Source organism: Muntiacus reevesi, chromosome 13 (assembly GCF_963930625.1).
Source record: "Muntiacus reevesi chromosome 13, mMunRee1.1, whole genome shotgun sequence".
NCBI lineage: Eukaryota > Metazoa > Chordata > Mammalia > Artiodactyla > Cervidae > Muntiacus > Muntiacus reevesi.
In genome coordinates, this window is record NC_089261.1 from 4281272 (window position 1) to 4303171 (window position 21900).

At 49.2% G+C, this 21900-nt stretch overlaps 2 protein-coding genes across 2 annotated transcripts; one reads left to right on the forward strand and one right to left on the reverse strand.

Moving 5' to 3' along the window:
• Positions 1-1549: 1549 nt before the first annotated feature.
• Positions 1550-6035, reverse strand: C13H5orf52 (chromosome 13 C5orf52 homolog). The gene is made up of 3 exons (XM_065903838.1): positions 5731-6035; positions 3418-3526; positions 1550-1848 (listed from the first exon to the last, which is right to left on the reverse strand). The coding sequence occupies exons 1-3, from the start codon at positions 6006-6008 to the stop codon at positions 1651-1653; spliced, it is 585 nt and encodes a 194-aa protein (XP_065759910.1). The 5' UTR covers positions 6009-6035; the 3' UTR covers positions 1550-1650.
• A 115-nt stretch (positions 6036-6150) lies between these two features.
• On the forward strand, positions 6151-11615 carry DUSP18 (dual specificity phosphatase 18). The gene is made up of 2 exons (XM_065903839.1): positions 6151-6537; positions 9068-11615. The coding sequence occupies exon 2, from the start codon at positions 9138-9140 to the stop codon at positions 9702-9704; it is 567 nt and encodes a 188-aa protein (XP_065759911.1). The 5' UTR covers positions 6151-6537; positions 9068-9137; the 3' UTR covers positions 9705-11615.
• The last annotated feature ends 10285 nt before the right edge of the window (positions 11616-21900 follow it).

Here is a 21900-nt window from a genome sequence, read left to right on the forward strand (position 1 = left end):
AACGAATACTCAAAATATAAGAAACACATCAAAATGCTAGCAGTGGTTGATCTAATGAGGAGTTTTTTGTTTTTGGCAGATGTGGTCATATGGCTTGTATAATAAAACTTCAGGTTTTAGTCAATTATTCCAATCAGTTGTGCTTAGCCAAGAAAACAGACAAAAACCTAGAAAAATAAGGTTTTGGCTCCCACTGAAAAGTAGCATTCTCAAAGGAAGACCATTAAAAGGGAAAACAGAAGCATCGTGGACATCTGGCTCTCCATCCCTGGATGAGGACACATGAAGAGGACTTCCGAAAGGGTCCATGAGGACTGAGGTCCTTACCTAGCAGCTGTGGTGATGCAGGACGACCACTCCCCGGCAGTCAGGAAACCTGCTTCTAGTTCTCTGCCACTAACTTGCTGTGGGCAAGTCAAGCCACCTCTCTGGGCCTGTTTCCTCATCTGTAAAGTGAGGGGATCTGGTTAACTTTAAAAAATATGTACCGTGACCTTAACCTGGGCACTGTGCTGAAGCTGTAATTAAACAAAGGAATAATCACTTAGAAAACAGAGTGACTGCTCAGTGTTATTGGGCATTGTGGTTACAGAAATGAACGAGTGAGTAACCCAGTCATCGACATATTCACATGGTCAGCAAGCGGCCAACCGCATGCTCAGTGCAGACAGACAAGTCAGCACACAGAGGTGAGGCCTCTTCTGGTGGGGTGGAGAGGCATAGAAGAGGCCTGAACTGAATCTTGGGGATCCCTGGCTCCTACTCTCAAAGGCTATATAGTCTGATCGAAGGCTGGGACAAATATCCAAACATCTACCATGAAAGCCAGAGTGAAACCACCACAGCTAAGCCAAGTTCAGAGAGGGGAACCCACACAGCTTGGGCTGGGTTGTGGAGGGGCAGGCAGGAGGCAGAAGACCAGAGGAGCTTGTGAGGGGTTGGTGGGGAAATGGCATTAAGATAAGCTTTGGAGGGTGAACAGCCCTGAAGAATCATTCTAGACAAAGAGCCTGCAGCTGTGGTTGGGGCAGCGGGCAGGCCAGGGTGGCAGGACTGGCAAGGCTGGAAGCTAACTGAAGGCACTGTGGTGAGAGCCCATGCAAGTGATGGGCCCTGGGCCAAGTGTTCCACATCCTCATGCCAGTTCTTGGAGGTAGGTTCCCTCACTGCTACCTCCTTCTTTCACCAAAGGAAACAGGCTCAGAGGGGTTACAAAGTCTCACAGCTGATGGATGGCAGAAACAGCCCTTAACCCAGGTCTGCCTGATGCCCCAACTTGACTCACCACTGGAATGCTAAGCAGTAGCATTACCAAGCCCTTCCCATGCAAGGTACCACTGTCCCAGCACACCTGGCCTGGCATTGCACCAGACACGTGCGTACCAGAGGTCAATCTCTGCCTTAACCTTGGAAGCCGGCTTGATTCAGTCCTTTCCACTTGGGCAACTACAGGACTATCAGGATTGCCTTCACCAGAAAACGGGGGACGGGACTGGGCAAGAAACAGCAGCACTGCCCAGGGGCTTTGTGCTCCACCGTCCACGGGTCTCATTTATTGCTGTTCTACAATGGTGTAGACTGGCTCACTTCCAGCTTGTCTCCGGTCAGCCTAGTGTCGTCATGGCCCCAGGATGGACCACTCTGCCTTGACTAGGGTGGCCAACCTTTCCTGTGAGGCTGAGCTTTTAATGGGACCTTGTTCCCTCGGATGCTATCCAGGTACTCCCGGATGTTCGTGGATTCCCGGCGCCAGCGCCCCAACTTTCTGAGCTGGTCTGTCATGAATTTCTTTTTCAGGTGGTCATACAAGTGGCTCATCTTTTTCTTGGTCTTGTCTGCAGCTCTTATCTTACAAAAAAGCAGAGGTGAGGTTATTTCACAGTAAGAGAGGCATCTGTGGTGCTGCTACGAGGTGGAAAAGGAGCCAGATGAACTCAATATTCCATCAGTAACTTGGCTCACAGGGAGCTCCATTTCCGTTTGTAAAGTGAGGGCATCGAGCTAGCTCACTCCTGTGGAACCTTCTGACAGTCTGCAGCCTCAGAGCCTAACATCTCTGTTTGGAGAGTGGTCAGGAGGAGGGAGGGAAAGGGTGCACCTCGTAACCCCCCATCCTTACCTCTTATCACTCAGCCCCGATTACTCACTTGGTACCCCCTGCATATGGCGGTGACACCCCCTATGTCACACTGAACTGGACTTCTTTTTGGCCACACCACACAGCTTGTGGGATTCTGGATATGCATTGAACCTGCACCCTCAACAGTGAAAGCACAGAGACCTAACCACTGGACCACCAGGGAATTCCCTACTCATTTCTTCTATTACGATATATCGCCAAAGTCCCCACAGGGAATAGCCATCCCAGTTGAGAACCACGGCCACACATGCAGGGATACCAGCCATTATCCACTGTTCTCAGAGCATTGTTCAGAGAGTTCCCAACACACTAGCTATTTGCTGCCCTCCTGGAGGCCCTGAGAAATCAATGGCTGGCCGAAGCCGTCTCCTCCCCTAATGGGAGAACTCTCTGGGGGAGAAACACTGCTCTACACCGAGCCACTGGAAGTTCAGCAGAGAGAGAAGCACGCACACCTCTACTCTTCTGGTCTCAGTGACAATTACGATCTCCCACCATCTCTTAAACCTTTCCCGCTGTTTTCAATGTCAGAATCTCATGGGTCCTTCCAGATTTGGTCCGAGAACATGGAGAGCAGCTCAAAAAAGTCAAGAAGGGAACAGTAACTTAACTCTGGCCTGCCTGCTCTAGTGGAATAAACGAGCACGTTCTCAGAGTCCATCGTGTTCACTAGTCTCTTCCTCATGCCCAAAACACTGCCTGTCCCAAGTGAGCCCAGAAGATGCATTTAATGAATTAATCACTCAGGGTCTGTGGGATGATGACACTGTGGTTTCCCTCTTTTTCTGAGGGTTTTTGGGTAAGCAGGTCAAACCTTTCTTGTCCATAAGCAAAAAGTAGAAAAGTCTCAGTTCTCCTGTGGAAAAACGGGAGATAATCCCTGAAGTGAAAAAAAAACGACCAAATGGTGTCAGTTCCACTTCAAGCTCTAGAAGCAAGACTTATTTTTACAGGAGATTGTAGGAATCCACTCAGGGGCTCCCTAAATAGAAAGGTAATGTGTTTTGAGGGGGAAAAATGCCACAGGAACCAAGAGATGTGGAATTTTCTTTGGTTCCTTCAAACAAGGAATAGCTATGACACTTTGGGTGAATCAGTAACCTGGAGTCTCAACTGTCTCGTCTGTAAAAGAGGCTTGTATTAGAGCACCTTAACGGCCTCCTACCACCTCTAAGATCTCCAAGGTTTCCCCGAAACCCCAAGGTTTCCCCGAGAGTGGAATGAACATCGATCAAGCCACTAACACCCTCTAATGGAAAGGCTTGTGATGACTTTACCTCCATCTCATAGATTCGCTGTGCACTGAGGTTGTCACGTATTATCACCCGAGATAAGTGGCTCTTGGGTAAAAATTTTTTCACTGCTGTTTCACTGGAATTCATTAAGCTGGAGAGGGAGGAGAAGGTGGTACAGGCTTGATGGCTGGGGTCAGGACTAGAACACAATCTGATCTGATGGGATCATGGAGTAGTGGCTGGGCCTTCCTGAAGTTTCTTGGGAGAGGCACTGCCCTGTCATAACTGTCAGAGAAGCAAAGGAGTAGGCTTAGGTTTCTTCCTGTGGAATATGTGTGCCTAAGGGGTGTTTCTTGGATGCTGAGAGGAAAAAAAAAATTTCTGAGAAGGATGTAGAAAGATCAGAGTAATCCACAAGAGAAGTGTCCAAAGGAGCAGTCATCTGAAGAAAATGCAGGATGAAATGGGAGGCGAAGGTCTTAGAGGAAAGAAGCAAAGTCAGAGGGATAAATTTGAGGGGGGTTGGGGGGGGGCATTGCTCGAGCCTAGGTCTAAGGGAGATCTGGGTGGGGAAGGTCAAAGGAATCAGGAAAAAAGAGAAAAAAGTGCTTATACACAGGTTATATTGGCTAATTGGGAAATTCTAAGGGAAAAGGGTGTGGAAAAAGTCTAGAAAGGTAAAGAAAGTCTGAAGTGGACAAACACTTGAGGGTGAGAAGCAGAAGTTGGGATGGGATGGGGTGTGGTAGAACAAAGCCAGGTGCTCCAGGCCAAACTAGAGATAACCATTTGGTTAAAATGAGGAATTGGTCAAAAATGGATAATACCAGGCATTGAGTTTTCACTTTTGATAATTTGGTGACACCATGAAGTGGTTTTGCAACTATTATATATATATGTATATATATAGCCTACTTAAAAATAATTATTCATAATATTTTCTAAAATTTGGAAACTAAATATACAATAAGGAAGCAACTGAATAAATTGTGATTAGGCCATACAATAAAATAGTAAGCAGCTATGGATAAAACAGACATCCACAGTGTATGGGGGGGGCAAGTTTACAAAATAGTAAAATTTTTTGTGACATATTCCCTCCTTACCACTAAAAAAAAAAAAAAATGCATAGGCATTTTGCAGTACATATTTATGAATAGATCTGAAACAATATACACCAAAATGGTGTTTGTCTCTAGCCATTCATTATGCTTGTCTGATTTTTCTATAAGTGTATATATTATTTTGATAGGACAATAGGACAAACTTTGAAGGACTAAAAAAAGTTTTTATCCTAATTCATTGTCAGACCATTTGGAACAGTGATTGTCTCCAGATATTCATCCTGCTTGTCCATCTTATTTTTCTATTAAGTGCATACTATTTTGACAGGACAAAAAAAAATAGGACAAATTTAAAGGATAAAACATTTTGAAGGATTAAAAAATTTTTCTCCTAATTCATTTTCAGTCAGTTTGGAACTGTGCTTTTCTGAATGTTTTTACATCTACAAACAAGTAGAAACAAACACCCTTTATCTCCCATTTACAATTTTTTTCTGACAGAAAAGACATGAGGGGAGAGAAAAGACTCCTTTAGAGATCAAGATGCTCACAATCAAAAGTCCCCCGAATTCTGCTGGGGGGGAAAAAAGCGTAAAATACCTCGATACACTAAACAGTTAACCCACTCAGCGGTGCACCAAATTACCAATACTTCCTGGGAAGGGCTGGGGCGGGGGGGAGGGGCCATGACTGGAAATACTCCCTTTCAAGTAATAATGATCATTTTGAACCATAATGCTGCCAGAGCAAGGCAGGGGTGGAGGGTGCGGGGAGGGGGGTACTCTGAGGGAGTGTGAAATGGAGGAAGCGAGGGGAAGCTGAGGTCTGTGGGGACGTGGCCACGGGTGAGGGAACTAAGGGCTTTCCCTGGGTCGCTGCGGAAAGCAAACTGAGGGAAGCGTCAGTCCTGAGGGAACCTGGGCCTCACCCGGCTGGTAAGGAAGTTCGACTCGGCCCAGGGGGCTCCAGGAACCTTCTGGACAGATGACGTCAAGCCTTGGAGACTAGAAGCCCGGCCCGGGCGTTCGGAGGATATATGGGTTGAGGTGGGACTCTCAGCCTCCTTCAGAGTCCGGGCTGAGGGTGTTCGGGCTCCGGAGAGGGTGAAGACCTAGACTGGGGCATTTAGACTCTCCTGGGGTCTAAAAAAAGTCCGGGCTCTGAGGCGCCCAAGGTTGTGGAGAGCCAGGACCAAGATCCCCGCAGCGGCCTGAGGGCGCAGAGGTCTGAGGGAGTCCGGCTTCCCCGGGGGTCCGGGCTCTGAAGAATGCTCTGGGTACCCGGGCCGCACCTGAAGAGAACCAGGGGCTGCGCGGTCCGCGGCCGCAGGAAGCAAATCTTCGGCTGGCTCCTTACGTGAGTGTCCCGGCGGTTACTGAGCCTACTGTGCCGGAAGAAGGCCGACGCCGGGTAGGGGCCAGAACTGGTGGTCGCCTGAGGGGCGACCCTACCGGCAATGGGCGAATCTAGGTTCCATGTGACCGAGGGCCGAAGCTGCTGGCCAACCGCAGAGTTCTCGTCTTCCACTTTACCGAGCAACTCCGGAATGGGAGCCCGCTCGGGACCCATGCTCTTATGAGCGCGCGCAGACGTGGAGTGAGCGCCTGCGCAGACGCGGTGAGCGGAGCCCGGCGCGTTGCCCGGGAGACGCGCAAGGAAGGCGGGACCAGGGGGGTGGGGCGGGCCTTGGGGGCGAAGCCCGGAAGCCTGCGGATGCCGCGGGATTGTCCCTTGGCGACTGCCGTGGCGCTGCCCGGCGCGTTGCCATGGAGACGGGTTGGGCGAGAACTAGGCTGCGGCGCGCGGAGCCCGGACCCTACTTCTCGACTAGGACCGTTGGGGTTTCCGCGTGATCGCAGGGCGGTGGCCAGTGAGTCCGGGCCCGGCAGCTCCAGGACGGGGAAAACGAGGCCGGGGTTTCTCCGGAGACCCGGCACGGCCCATCCTTTTCCGCAACAAGGGACCATTGCTATGGAAACCGGAGCCCCGGGCCGGCGGGGACAGTGGCTCCTGGGTCCTGACCGATCTTCTCTCACCGGGAGACGCTCGCCCAAGGTTGCTTCGTGAATGCACTTGCCCTCCCGCCCGCGAGAGAGAGGTAAGACCCCAAGGCCTTGACACAGCGGGTGAATAAGCCCGTTCCAACGCCAACTCCCCGGGAAATCTACCTGACCCACCCCTGGAAGTGGCGCCTTTCTCCCGTCAGCCCTTGGACTGTGTTCCACGTTTTATAACCCAATATTAACGAAAGCCGCATGGTGTTTGCCCACTTTTCCCTCTAGAAAGATCGGCTGTTTTGAGCCTTGCTTTGTGAACAGGTCCTTTTCCCCACTCTGCCTCACTTTCCCCGTGTGTAAAATGGAGATACTAACTCCAGACACCGGCTTGCTATGCTGTTTTGGAGATCGAACCAGAGGCTTTGTAGGCAGTAAAATGGTGACACTGAAATGCCGCCGAGTCGCTCTTTCTCCCGCTCTCTCCCCCTCAAGTTAAAAGTTCTTCAGATCTTTGGTTCATCTTCGGGCGATCTTTGCAACTCTGTAGCCCCAGCCTGAAGTAACTCCGTTTACTCTTCATTCTCATAATGCCCCAGATTTTAACTTCCCTAACAACGACAACAGTAGTTAACTATGTGCCAGGCCCTGTGTTAACCACTTTACATGGATTACCTCATTTAATCCTCACACGATTCTTTTTTTTTTTTTCTTTTTGAAAGGTCACATTTAATGTTTTCACCACTGTACTTCAGATCTACATTGTACAAAGTGACCAGTATGCCACAGTAATTGACCAACCTCTGAGGTTGTACTTTCACACTAGTGTCTTGGGCTCTTTTGATACTAAACACGTTTCTCATTCAGCTGAATTGAGATGCTGCCGTTGGGTTCTCAGGAGCCTTGTGAAAAAAAACAAAACAAACATATCACACCATCTTTGTTTAGTAAGTCAGTATTTGTTTCTTCCACAACAAACATTCACTTCATTGAAGTTAAACTTCCAAACATAACTTATTAATAGTCTTCAGGTTCAGCTCAGATCACTCAAGATGCAAATTCTCTGCTAAATCCAGATAACTTAACAATAATTTTAGCTGTTAATTGTCCATAACACACACCAAGGTTTTTCCTAGACCAGTTTTAGGTATTCCTTGTACAGGTGAAAAATGATCTTCAATTTTCTTCTCTTTTTAATCTAAAAGTTGGAAGGTAAAAGATTTTTCAGGGCAGGCACTATTATCCCTATTTCTCAACTTGGTTGCACCCTTAATTGCCTATTTAATGTCTGTCTTTCCCATGAGACTTTGAGTTCTGTGAGAGAGGGGGCCATGGCTGTCTTGTACTTTTCAGTATCCCCAGCACCTACCACAGTGCCTGATAAGTATTTCTCGATTAGCATGAAAATGACTTTCCTCTCATCACTACCCTCGCCTTCCAGAGCAGTGTCTTCCCACCACACTTTTTGTCCCTGTAATGAACGACAGTCTTCCCTCATTCCTATTGCCCACTGGGCACTAGTTTTGGGGGCCCTCTGTCCACTTCTTTCTGGGTTTTCAGGTGATGAGGATCCAGAACATCCCTTAGCATTTGGGCTTCCAGCTGGTTGAGGGCGGGCCTTTTCCCCTGCCCCTGGTAGTTCAGACAGTAGAGAATCTGCTTTTAATGCAGGAGATCCAGTTTGATCCCTGGGTAGGGGAGATCCCCTGGAGAAGGGAATGGCTACCCACTCCAGTAATCTTGCCTGAAAAACATAGACAGAGGAACCTGGTGGGCTACAGTCCGTGGGGTCTCAAAGACTGAGTGACTTTCACTTTCACTTCACAGGAGACTTTTAGAACAAGCCAGTCCCATCTGCCCTACCTACCTGGGGTGAGCCTATTGCACTGGACTCTGGGGGTACTGGTAGGTAGGATTTGTCTAGGCAGCCTTTGACCTTCCTCTCCAGCCGCCTAAGAACCACCCTCACCTCCGGCCAGCTCCTCCCCCGAATTCTAGAGGCACATGGCCAGAGATCCCATTTTTTCCAGAAAACCTCTTGGGAGGCAGAGTCCTGGTTGTTGGGGTCATTTCTTCATTCAGCAAATTTTTTAAAGCGCCTGCTTGTGGGAACATGCAGCTTGGCGCTGGCAGTATAGCAGGAACCGAGGCAGAAGCAGTGATCAACCATGAGAACTCACAGACAGGGAGCGGCGGAAGCACGTCTTCAGGAAATGTCAGGAAGGAGGGCACCCGGGACCTGCCTGGAGCTGGCACTCGGTCACGTGTAGGGCAGGGGTATAGTCCCAGAAAGTCTCCCTCACGAAGTGGCCCTTGGCCAAGATCCCAATGCTCAACAGTTCTCTGCTGAATGGGACAGACTAGGACTTGACAGGCTTGTAAGGAAAGGGGTTCTGGACTGAGAGCAGGAAGGGCCCTGGGCCAGAGAGGACCAGTGTCCACGGGGAACAGAACATGACTCAGCCCAACCGAGGCCCTTCAGGACCTGAGAAAGGTTAAAAGTGGGGTGGAGAGATGGGCAGGGGGCCAGGCCACAAGTGACCTTGACAGCCAAGCTGAGGGGCCCCACTGAGTCATATGAAGCAAGGGGCCCTGAACTGGGGCTCCTCACCTGTCTCCTCTGCCTCCTTGCAGTTTTCCACGGACACAGCCTAGCAGGAAGAGGCCGCCTTTATGTCTCACAGGCCGCTGACCCACCGGCCCGATGACAGCACCCCCGGGTGCCTTCCCGGTTCAGTTCCGGCAGCCCTCGGTCAGCGGCCTCTCGCAGATCACCAGCAGCCTGTATATCAGCGGCGGGGCGGCCGCCAACAACAGGCTCATGCTCTCGAGCAACCGCATCAGCACGGTCATCAACGTCTCGGTGGAGGTGGTGAACACCTTGTACGAGGACATCCACTACGTGCAGGTGCCCGTGGCCGACACGCCCGCCTCGCGGCTCTGTGACTTCTTCGACCCCATCGCAGACCACATCCACGGCGTGGAGATGAAGCAGGGCCGCACGCTGCTGCACTGCGCCGCCGGCGTGAGCCGCTCGGCCGCCCTCTGCCTCGCCTATCTCATGAAGTACCACGCCATGTCGCTGCTGGACGCCCACGCGTGGACCAAGTCCTGCCGGCCCATCATCCGGCCCAACAACGGCTTTTGGGAGCAGCTCATCCACTATGAGTTCCAGCTATTTGGCAGGAACACTGTGCACATGGTCAGCTCCCCCATGGGCATGATCCCTGACATCTACGAGAAGGAGGTCCATCTAATGATTCCACTCTGAGCCATTCTGCCAGCACGTGCCCCAGGGTCACTGGTCTTCCACCAAGATCTGTGCTCAGACACCCTCCTTTTGTCAATACAGTAAAACCAGGTGACGCCTTTTATAAGGGCAGGAAAAAGGAAGGGTGCTGTAAGCTCTTAATCTTATCATTCATATCTTTAAAGAGTCAGCTTACTACATGTAAGATGGTGAAGATAAATTTTCTCCCCAGTGAGTGACAAGCCATGGCTGCTGACCAGAGGGGCGGGTGAACCAGGTGGACCAGCGCCCAATGCACGTGGCAAGGCTGGAATCCTGCAGTCTTCCCCATGACTGACTAACCCAGGAATGAGTCTTCCATAATCCCACCTCATTCTTTCAAACCCAAAGCCAGCCTTAAGCATCAGGCACCTCCTGTGCTTCTCACAGTTTAAGTGCCAACGTATGGGATGAGTAGCCTTCAAGCAGTGTTCCAGAAACTCTGGGAGCCCCAAGGCAACCCTGCTTTCACCTTTAGCCACCATCGCCCAACTCTGGTTTTCTGGATTGATTGGACTTACATATAAGATAGTTTTCAAACAAAGCATTCTGTTGTGTAATATTTTTTTTTAACTTTTTTTTTTGAGCACTGCTCTACATGGCAAGCTCTTCTCCAGCTTTTGATGAAAGGTGGCATTGGTCTCTATCTCGGAGCAGGTATGGAGAGCTGGCCTGACATTGGGCCTCAGCCCAGAAGGCTGGAGCTGTGAACCGAAACACAGCCCTGTCCCCTCCTGCTCATGTGGCCTGTGGCCTCTTGGAGCCTGAGTTTCCTCTCCCAGTGATGACAGCCCTCTCCTCCTAGGGGCGTCGTGAGGCTCCGTGCTGCTTTAGCGCAGTGCCCCAGCGCGTGGTAGATGCTTGGCGTGACCAGCCGCTGTCCGCATGAATGATGCCCTGGCCCCGCTGGCCCGGGTCTGAGAGTCATCTTACAACAGCGGCTCCCTGCCTCTGTGCACAGCCCCTTATTGCTTAGAAAGTTCTCTTCCCAAAAGTCGTCCTGCACAGGGCAGAGAAGAAACAGTTTCAGTCTTCACGCACTCCTGCCTTGCAGTAGGCCTAGATCTCAGAGTCTTTTCAGGCTTCCCACTGTGTTTAACCCTTGTCACCTGGGAGTCCTAGAACAAGGAGCACACATCCAGCTTCCCCCAAAGGGCCTTGTTTAGATCACTAACCATGAGAGCCAGCCCTGGCCTAGCTGGCTGCTGGGGTCCACAGGGCGTGTGCCAACGGGATGAATGAGCGAGCTCCACTGAAGGTCCTGAAATCCAGGGTGGTTCCAAGGTAGGCAAGGATCTGGGTCAAGACCAGCTATTCTAACCCAGAGGTTTTCAGACCAAAGGAGAACTGCTCCATGTGGGTCCAGAGCCCGGTGGAGGCTAAACACACCTTCTCCCCACACCCACCCCTCCCCTACTTTCACAGAGAGCCTGTCCACAGGTATCATTTTAGGATCAGGGGAGACTGGTCTCATTTTCTCGATGAATAAACAGACCCACAAACGCCAGGGCTGGTGTGGCAAGCTGCCCCCCCCCCCCCCCCAAGCAGAAGAAACCCATCTGAAAGAAACCCAGGCAGAAAATTTCTTTGAAAGCATTTTTTTTCTTTTTTAAGAGAAGTTTATTTGGGTATATTTTGTTTCAGGTTCTAAAATGTTTAAATTCACATACCATAAAAGTAACTGTCTCCTATGTAAGGTTCTATGTGTTTTAACACATTTGTGTCACTCCCTCCACAATCAGGACACAGAGCAGCTCCGTCACTTCAAAATTCCCTTATGCTGCCCCTTTGCCCCACCCCAGCCTCTGGCAAACACGTCTCTGTTCTCCATCTGTACAGATTTGCCTTTGCCAGAAGGTCCCATTCATAGATCATAGCGGGTGTAGCCTCTGGAGACTGGCTGCTTTCAGTATGTCTGAGGTTCACACGTGCTGCTGTTCGTGGCTGTGTGCTATTCTGTTGTATGGATGTGCCAGTTTGTTTTACTTTCACCCACTGAAGGATATTTGGGTTGTTTCCAGGTTTTGGCAATTTTGAATAAAACTGCTACAAATATTTGTGTTTAGGTTTCTATATGAACAGAAAATTATCTAAGGTGTGTACCTAGGAGTGAGATTGCTCAGTCATGTAGTAAAGGTTTAACTTTAAAAAAAAAAAAACAAACACCAAATTTCCAGAGTATCTCTACTTTTTTGCCTTCCACTATGAGAGATCCGGTTTTTCTCCAGTATTTGGAACTGCCAATATTTTTTATTTTAGCCATTCTGATAGGTGTGTGGTGTTAACTCCTTGTGACTTTGATTTGCACTTCCCATGTGGTTAATGATATTAAGCCTGTTTTTGTGTGTTTAATTGCCTTCCATGTTCCCTCTTTGGTGAAGTGTCTATTCAATGCTTTTACCCATTTTTAAATTGAGTTGTTTTCTCACCATTGAATGTTGAGAAATTCTTTGTATATTCTGGATTGTTGTTGTTCAGTCACTAAGTCGAGTCTGACTCTTTGTGACCCCATGGACTGCAGCACACCAGGCTTCTCTCCTGAAGTTTGCTCAAATACATGTCCATTGAGTTGGTAGTGCCATCCAGCCATCTCATCCTCTGTCACCCGCTTCTCCTCCTGCCCTCAATCTTTCCCAGCATCAGGGTCTTTTCCAAGAGAGTCGTCTCTTCACATCAGGTGGCCAAAGTATTGAAGCTTCAGCTTCAGCATCAGCCCTTCCAACGAATATTCAGAGTTGATTTCCTTTAGGATTGACTGGTTTGATCTTGCAGTCCAAAGGACTCTCAAGAGTCTTCTGGATACAAGCCCTTTATCAGATATGGATCTGTGAGTATTTCCCCCCCAATCTCGCGTCTTTTCATGCTCTTTAAAGTGTCTCCTGCAGAGCAGAAGTGTTATATTTGGATGAAGTGCTACTTTGCAGATTTTCCTTTTATGGATTGTTATTTTGGTGCCACATCTAAGAACTCTGCCTAACCTCCTATCACAAAGATTCTCCCTGGTGTGGGAGAGTTTAAATTTTCTCCTTATCTCTGTGATCCTTTTGTATAAGGTGTGAGGTTTTGTTTGAGGTTCATATTTTTTCATATGGGTGGTTGATGGTTTCAGCTCTGTTTGTTGAAGGCTGTCCTTTCTCCACTGAGCTGCCTTTACGCCTTTGCACGGGTCTGTTTTTATGCTCTTCATTCAGTCTGATACACGTCTCGCTCTCTCTCTTTACCGATACCATATTATTTAGAGTAAGTCCTATGGTATTCCTACTCTTAAGAGAAGTGTTCATTCTTTTACCATTAACTATGATGTTAGCTATAGGCATTTTTGTAGATGCCCTTTATTAGATTAGGGAAGAGTTGGAAAGTATTCTCTTCTGTTTTCTGGAAGGGATATATGGATTGGTGTTTCTTTAAATGTTTGGTAGGCTTCTGCAGTGAAATTGTTTGGGCCTGTAGATTTTTTTTTTCCCAAAAGGATTAACAGTGAAATAAATTCCATTAATAGTTAAAGGATTAATCAAATTGTCTGTTTCACCTTTGGTGCATTTTGGTAGTGTGTGATTTTCAAGGAATAGATCCATTTCATCTAATGGATCCAGTTTATGCACGTGGAGTTGTTTATAGTATTTTCTTAATATCCTTAGTGTCTGCAGGGTGACATCACATTTTCATTCTCCAAACTGATAATTTGTCTTCTCTATTTCTTTGTTAGTCTAGCTAGATGTTTATCAATTTAAAGAATCTTTTTTAAAGAATAACCTACCTTGTGTCTTTAATTTTCTCTATTGTTCTTCCCTTTTCTATTTGACTGATTTCTGTTATTTGTTATTTTCATAGTTCTTCTTATGTTGAATTTATTTTTCTCTCTTTTTTCTAATTTCCTAAGGTGGAAACTTAGATTATGGATTCGAGAGCTGCATCCCACAAAGTTTTATATGCTGCATTTTCATTTTTGTTCATTTCAAAACATTTTTTTAGTTTTCCTTGCAATGTCCTCCTTAACCCGTGTATTGTTTAGAAGTGTGTAGTTTAACTTGTAAGTATTTGGAAATTTTGCCACCATCTCTTTGCTGTTGGCTTCTAATTTTAAATCCCATCTAGGTCAGATAACAATATTGTATGATTTCATTCCTTCTAAATTTGTTAATGTTTACTTAACAATGTAGGATATGGTCTGTCTTGGTAAATACTTCCTATGCACTTGGAGAGGGGGAGATGGTTATTTGGGATAGAGTGTTCAGTAAGTGTCAGTTAGGACCAGTTGATGGATGGTGGTTTTCTGTTTACTTGTTGTGTTGATTACTGAGAAAGGAATGTTGAAGTATCCAGCTAAGATTGTGGATTTGTGTACATCTCCTTTCAATTCTGCTAATTTTTGTTTCATGTGTTTGAAGCTCTGTTGCCAGGGGCCAGCGCACTTAGGGTTGTTGCGTCTTCATGGTGAGCGGACCCCCGTATCAACACGCATGGTCTCTTTTCCTTCTTAATCTTCCGAAGTCTATTGTCTGACATTAATATAACCACTCCAGCTTTAAGTGGTATTTGCATTACATATCTTTTTACGTCCTTTTACTTTTAACCAGAAGTATGTTTCCCGTAGACAGCATTTGGTTGGGTCTTTTTTTAAATTTATATCTTCAATTTGTTTCTTAATTGGTGTGTTTAGGCCCAAATTATTGATATTTGGGTTTAGGTCTACCATTTTATTGTTTTCTGTTTATCCTTTCTGTTTTTTTATTCCTCTGTTTCCCTTTTCATGCCTTCTTTTGGATTACTAGTATTTTTAAATTATTCCACTTTAATTTTGTATAGTTTTTCCCAGAGGTTGCACTAGAGATTTTAACATACATACTTAAGTTTTTGTAATCTCCCTAAATTAGTGTTTCACTGCTTCTCACTGGTATTCATATTGGATAGTGTATTCGTTTTCTCTTGCCACCATAACAAATTACCACAAACTTAGTGGCTAAAAACAATACTATTTATTACTTCACAATCTGTGTAGGTCACGAGCCTGCTTGGGTCTAACTGAGTCTTCTGCCTGCTTGTGTGGTCAGTCGTGCCGACTCTTTGCCACCCCTTGGTCTGTGGCCCTCCAGGCTCCTCTGTCCATGGGACTTCCAAGGCAAGAATACTGAAAGGTTGTTGCCAAAACACGAAACATGCTGGGATTCTTAGCCTCTGGGGGAGAAGAATTCAATCTGAGGCCAGAGACGAGGCTTGATCGCTCAGAGCTTTTGTGTAATAAAGCTTTATTAAAGTATAAAAGAGATAGAGAAAGCTTCTGACATAGACATCAGAAGGGGACAGAAAGAGTACCCCCTGCTAGTCTTTAGCTGGATGTTATATAGCTACTAGCAGTCTGCTAATTTAAAAAAAAAAAGGAAATGTCTCAAAACCCAGAAGATGGCACCAGGCCCCTCCCGCACAAGATGCATTCTGAGATAATCTTGGCACCAGGTGAGTCATCCCGGCCATAAAACGATTGACATGATTCTTGAAGAAAGGCAGATTTCCATACAAATATATAGTTTCATTAACAGATTAGGAGAACAATGTGTGAGTATAACATACTGGTTTGTCAAGTCAGTTCTGAGCCTTTATGTTTGAGAAAAATTAAGTTCAGGTGGAGCCATAATCTCATTATGGCAACACAGAATTTTAATTGAAACCTCTTTTTAAATTTGTATAGAGAAGGGGGAAATATAGCACTAGTTTGTTTCCTCCTGCCTCTCGAGAGATAAATGTCTGACACTTGCAGCCTGTTTCCTCCGTTTGGAGACCCCTGGCCTTCCTGCCTGTTACCCTCTCAACACCAGGGTGGGTTGCCATTTCCTCCTCCAGATCTTCCCGACCCAGGGATTGAGTCTGCGCCTCTGGCGCTCCAGGTCGGCTCTTTACCCTGCGCCACCGGGGAAGCCTGCTTCAGGACTCACAAGGCCAAAATCAAGGTGTTTTGTCAGGCTGAAACCACGGGTGTTTCGTGTGTTTTTTTAACTGGAGGCTCTAGGGAAAGATTCAGCTTCCGAGCTTATTAAGATTGTTGCCTGAATTCAGTTCCTTGAAGTTGAAAACGACCCCATTTCCTTCCTTTCAGCTGGGGGCTGCCCTGTGCTCCCAGAAGCTGCCCGCACTCCTGTCCGTGCTTTCCACGCGGCCTCCTCCAACAGGAGGAGGATTGAATCGCCCTCAGGCTTTGAACACCTCTGACTTTTCCTCCTGCGCATCTCCGAATCCAGTCAGACAAAAATCTCTGCCTTTAAGGATTCATGTGATTAGACTAGGCCAGCTCAATAACCCAGACAGCCTGGATTTTAAAGTCTATAACCTCAGTTTCATCTGAAGAATGTCTCCTGTCATTTTCACATTTCCCAGGCAACCGGGCATTTGGTAGAGGTGGATATCATGCTGATTGCAGCTAATTTTCTACTGATCTGTCTTCAAGTTCACAGATTTTGCTCTGTTCTGCTACTAGGACCATCCAGTATATTTTCAAATTTTGATTGATAGTCTTAGTTGAAAACTTTTTAATTGGTGATTTTCTGTAGCTCCTTTTTCTCTGCTGAGACTGTCTGTTTTTTTATTTGTAAGGTCCTTTTCTGAAAAGTCCAACATTGGGGTCATCTCGGTGTTTAGATTCTCTTGGTTCTTTGTATGTAGAGTAGCTTTGGATTGTGTCCTGGGCATTTTGAATATTACGTATTTTGAGACTCTAGGTCTTGGTTAAATCCTATGGAAAATGTTGAGTCTTTGTTTTAGGAGGCAGTTGATCCATTTAGGATTAGTTCCAGTATGCCTCGTGTGGGCCATTAAAAACAAGAGAACAGCATTAAGTGGAGTCACTTAATGCTAAAACCCACGTCACCAAACCGAGACTTAGGTACAGTTTCAGCTCTTCCAGAAATGGAATATTAAACCAGTCAGTCAGGAATCACCTGATCAGCACGAGTTAGGTAATCAGCCTGATAGACTCTGGCCATCCCCTAAGGAAAGTAGACTTGCAATAACCAAAGCCCTTTTCTGCCTGGAATAGCTTCCTTGTGCCTGCTCCCTCCTGCCCCTAAAAGTCCCTCAGAAGGGGCCTGGGGCCCCTTCTGTTTGCTAGATGGGTGCTTCTCAATTCATGAATCACTGAACAAAGCCAACAAGATTTTAAAAACTTACTCAGCTGAATTTTCTTTTTTTTAAACAGTGCCAGAGTTCGATGGTTTTCTGAACTTTTGCAATGCTAGGTCAAGTCTGCCCTAAGCTAGTGCCACCCAGGGGCCAGTCTGAAATCTGAGTGGTCTTCCCAGTAGTGTCGAAGTCACTGGAATACTGTTTGGGGTCAGATCCACACACGTGAGATCCACACATGTGGGATCCATTTCTCAAGCCTCCGCTCTATGTGATTTCTCCCATGCTCTCCAGTGTCCAAGGCCGCCCTTTCCCTGGTCCTCCAGCTGGAAACTGGTGCTCTCGGTCTCCCTGCCCTGCTGCATGCATCCTGGGACCGAGTCTGCTCTGGGGCCAGGTGACAGAGCGAAGAGAGGAAAAAAAGGCAAGCGGACTCCTCCCCACCGCACGTGCCTTTCAAACCACAGTTCTCTGGGTCAGAAGGAGTTCCTCTGAGCTTTAGTTGTTTTCCTGGCTTCCACTGCTCCTGCTGCCGCTGGGTTTCCACTTCATACGAGGCCTGCCCAGGGCCGAGCCTATATGAGGAAAAATAAAAGGACAAAAAAGGGATTTCTGTCCTGAAGAGTCCTCCCTCCCTCCTCCTCAGACCAAGAAGACAAGGCTGCCCTTGGAGGCCTTTCTCTCCATGTCCGCTGCACAGCCCCAGGATTCACGCCGCCTCGGAGACCAGGCCAGCAGATATCAGGGCAAAAAGCAAAACAGGAGGCTTGTCATCAGATTTTTATATCCCAAATTCTGGTTTCCTCTCCCAGTCCACCTGCTACCACTTCTTTTTGAGAGTCCTCAGAGAGCTGCTTCCTGCATTCCATCCTGGGTTGTTAGTTGCATTCCAGGGAAGGACAGACTATACTTACTCAGTCTTAGAACTGGAACCCTCAGAAATGGTGTTTTTAAAAATAAAGGCTCATTTGTGGAAAAAGGAAAATAGATATAGTGCATCTACAACACGCACTTTGGTACTGTGGCGTCTTTCCTTCTTTCCAAATAATTTTTGTTCATCATTGAGAAGATACGATTTTGGAACCTCCTTTTTAAGTTATTTTAATATTCAGGATGGGATATGGCAAGACCAGGATTTCACATCCCAAGTGGGAGACGTTGTAGTTGAGAGGTCCCGAGAGGGTCCAAGCCCACAAATCTTTCTAGACCCTTTGGCAAAATATCGGTAATGCCTTTTCCCTGAAGAAAAAAATGTCTTGCTGACGGAGTTGGGGAACACCCAGCAGACACCCCGTGTGAGTCGGGCAGACCCCACACACCCCTATAACCTCACACCCTGGCTCTGTGGTTCACAGCAGAGTGGGGAGCCAGGAGTGGCAGAACCCCAAGAATTAGGAGGTGAGAACTTGTCCCATCTTTGTGCAAGATGGTTGCTGTAACCTGAATGTGTCTTCCTAAAATTCACGTGTTGACGATGGGAGGTGGGGCCTTTGGGGGGTAATTAGGCAATGAGATCACGAGAGTGGAGCCCTCGCGAATGGGATTATTCCCTTTATAAATGAAGCCTGTGACCCAGAAGCAGGCCCTCACCCCATCATGCTGACACCCTGGCCTCAGACTTCCAGCCTCCAGAACTGGGAGCAATACCTTTCTGTGGTTCATAAGCCACCTGTCTATGGCATTTCATGACAGCAGCTGGCCAGCTACGGCCACCTCTTTGGGCTTCCATTTTCTGTATGTATAAGGGTCGCACTAGATCACCTGGGAAACTTGGCAGCGGTGTGAAGGGTTCCTGGTCCACCTACTGGCAAGGTGGCTTCGGCTGATTTGATGTTGGGCTACAGCGTAAGAAGCATGGACAAGGGTCCTTCCGCCAAAAAAAGTTTCAAGATGTAAAGAGAAGTGCCCAGCCCAGGCAACAAAAGCTGCCTGGTGGTGTTCGGAGGAGGCAGGAGGCACATGGTGGCCATGGCAGTGCGGAGGACGCAGATGGAAGCCGAGACACCGGGAGGCCATTATCAGAAGCGTTTACTGCACCATCGTGGTCCTTGCCCGATCTAAACCTGCCATGGCACGCCACGGTGTTCTGTGTCATTTCCCGCAAGTATTTACCACTGAGCAGGAACAGTGTGATGATGGTCGGTTCCTGGCATCCCTGAGCAGATTCGGGAGCAACAGTCCTCGTTTGCCCTGGCCCCCCTGGAATGAGAATCCAAGGCCCCCCTGGGGAGGGTGGGCGGGGGCCCCCTGGCAGCTGGGGCTGAGACAAGGCAGCCGCTTTGTTCTGAATCCACAATGGCAGGATGCCCAGCACAGGGCCAGCTTCCTCCGAGGCAGGGCAAGGGGGTGGGAGCCGGGCCGAGGGCATGCCCTGGGGCCCAGGGCCGGAGCGCACAGCACGAGAAGCCTTGGGAGAGGAACTGGGAGGCACCTGGGGTGAGCCAGTCTGCTCACATGGCTCAAGGACCTAGTAGGTTTGTGAAACAAAATTCATGCGTTATGGCAAGATAGGACCAAGCTAAACATGGTAAACTCTTCTCTGCCTTTCTGACCCCTCTCCCCAACTGTGCATTCTGCATCTGCACATAGGCATCAACCAGAACACTCCATCGGCAGGAATACCTTCTCAACCACAAAGAGCAGCATTTCTCCCAGCATCAAGACAACTCAAAAGATAATGCTCCTTCTTGAAACTTGTAAGGGGTCACATGATCCACCACAGCGACGCTTAGACCCGGATTAAGTGAACTGTCAATAATATGTCATTTGATGTACAGCCCTCTGTCTCAAAAATAGTTACATAACTGTTCCCTGACGTCTAACAGGCAGAACAATTCTCAGAGCTTTCTGAGATGTTCTTCCCGGGTTACAGTCTTCAAACTCAGTGCAAATAAAAATTTTCATTTCTTTCTTAAATCGACTGGTTCATTTTTCATCCAGTCTCAGGCACTATCGCTAAGCACTTGCCCCATATTAGCCGCTGCAGCCTCCCAGAGCCAGACGGGCTGGTGAGACTGCCCCCGCCCGCCCCTTAACACACAAGAGGCACAGGAGGGGAAAACCCCTGCCCAGGATCACACAGCTCAGACATGCCAGGGCTGGGGTCCGAACCCAGGTCCGACCCCTGCTTTTGACTGGCGCTGTCTCCCGCCCACTCTATCCACACCAGGTTCTGCGCTGGTGCAGGGGAGACGGCGCTGAGCAGACAGCTCAGTGACAAACCAGTTCTGAGAGGTGGCCGTGCCGGCGGCCCTGCCTGGAGAGGTGCAGGGAGCTGGGGTGAGCTTTCGACTGTGGCTGTCAACCCAGACGGGTGTGGGGTGGGAAGGGTGGGGTAGGGAACCGCCCCCAAGGAAGGTGACATCTGTCATCCCGAGAAGGCCTCCCAGCTGGGACTCCCTCCCCAGAGGGAGGCTGGGGAGGCCAAGTGACTCCCCAGGAGGCAACAGGACAAGTTGGAAGCAGAGCCCAGAGGGCTGTCCATGGGAATCACCCCGCACTGTGAGGTTCTCTGTGAAGCCAGGGGAAACCAGACAGGCCAGACAGCGAGAAAGGGGATCAGGACACCCCCAGACTTTCTGACCCCCAGGCCAGTGTCCACCGCACCCACTGCCGCAGGGAGATAGGAGTGGGGTACCTCGGACTCTGAGGGAAACACCTCAGTGCTGGGTGGTCCCCAGCTCAAGCACTGCTCCAACTCCCCCCGGCCCCCCCACCCCACCAGGGACGGGCTTTGATCAGACAGGAGGCTCACTCTGAAGCCAAGCATTCCCCGGAGCCCAGGGCGCTGCAGAGGCGCCTTGAAAGGGGAAGGGTCCTGAGGACCAGGGGGGGCACCACCCGCCGGAAACCATCCGCCCTCTGCCCCGTCCAGCCGAGCCTCAGGGTGGAGCCCGGAGGTATCCCGGCTGCCCCAGGACAGGGCTGGGCTGGTGGCTTCTCTGACTCACACGGAGGGTGGGTGTCCAGTGACTCAGCCGAGGCCCACTTCCCCTCCGCTGGACCCGCCTGCACAGAGGCCAGGGCAGGCAACCCCGCACCAGTCCTGCCTGTGCCTGGTACTCCCCAGGCCCTCGCTGCCCCCGCCCCATCCTGGGGCCGACCCTCCGTGTAGCCCTGACCACGAATTCCGGCTACATGAAGGAATGAATGAGTCTTCATTGAGTCCCGGCCTGGCCAAGCTCCCATCCTCCCATTTTGCAGATGGGCCTAGAGCCTCAGAGAGAGTGGGTGACTAACTCACGCTAGGGACCAAGCCCACTTGGCCCCATCGTCCCCTCTCCACCCCTGGCCCTGCCCACCAGGTCCTCACTGGAAATCCTCTCCCCGGGGATCATCAGCCCATTTTGCAGATCTGGAAACAGAGGCTCAGAGAGGGGAGGTACCTGCCCCAGGCACAGTGAGGCGGGCAGAGCGGGATTAGGGCCCCAGCCTCTCTGACCCAGGCAGGGACCTTGCGGTTTTTAACAGACGGCCTGCAGTACAGACCAGTGGGTGGCTGGAGTTAAATGCCTACAGCCGAGGGAAGGATGGCAATGGCAAGTGAGGCGTCTGGGCCAGGCCAGCTCCCCGACGCTCCACCCCACCCGCCCCCCAGGGCTCCTCCTTCCATGGCACCACCCCATTCCTTGCCCTCTGTCCCTGGGCACAGCCCCTCACCCAGGCCTTTCCTTCCCCAGGCTTCTTTTCTGGTTTTTCTTTTAGAGGAGAGTTGTACAGTTTGGGTTTTCACCCCCAGGCAAGGGTTTAACCATGAGAAGGGAGAAGCTGATGGAGCAGGAGGACCACAGACCGGGGACCAGCATGTGCGGAGACTCCAGTGGGCGGCCGGCGGGTCACGGGGGACCTGATGGAAGCAGGTGTGGATTGAAGGAGGCGCTGAAGCTGGGAAAGACTGAGGGCAGGAGGAGAAGGGGTCGACAGAGAATGAGATGGTTGGATGGCATCACCAACACAATGGGCATTAAGTTTGAGCCAGCTCCGGGAGAGAGTGGAGGACAGAGGAGCCTGGCTTGCTGCAGTCCATGGGGTTGCAGAGTCAGACATGACTTAGCAACTGAACAATGAC

Bases quoted from the DNA above. Each gene is read 5' to 3' on its own strand.
- C13H5orf52 (XM_065903838.1), bottom strand. From the start codon at position 6,008: ATGGGTCCCGAGCGGGCTCCCATTCCGGAGTTGCTCGGTAAAGTGGAA. The intron at 3,527-5,730 runs GTGCGGCCCGGG...CTCCCTCTCCAG, and splicing joins CAGCCCCTGGTTCTCTTCAG to CTTAATGAATTCCAGTGAAA. The intron at 1,849-3,417 runs GTAAAGTCATCA...CTTTTTTGTAAG, and splicing joins AGCGAATCTATGAGATGGAG to ATAAGAGCTGCAGACAAGAC.
- DUSP18 (XM_065903839.1), top strand. From the start codon at position 9,138: ATGACAGCACCCCCGGGTGCCTTCCCGGTTCAGTTCCGGCAGCCCTCG.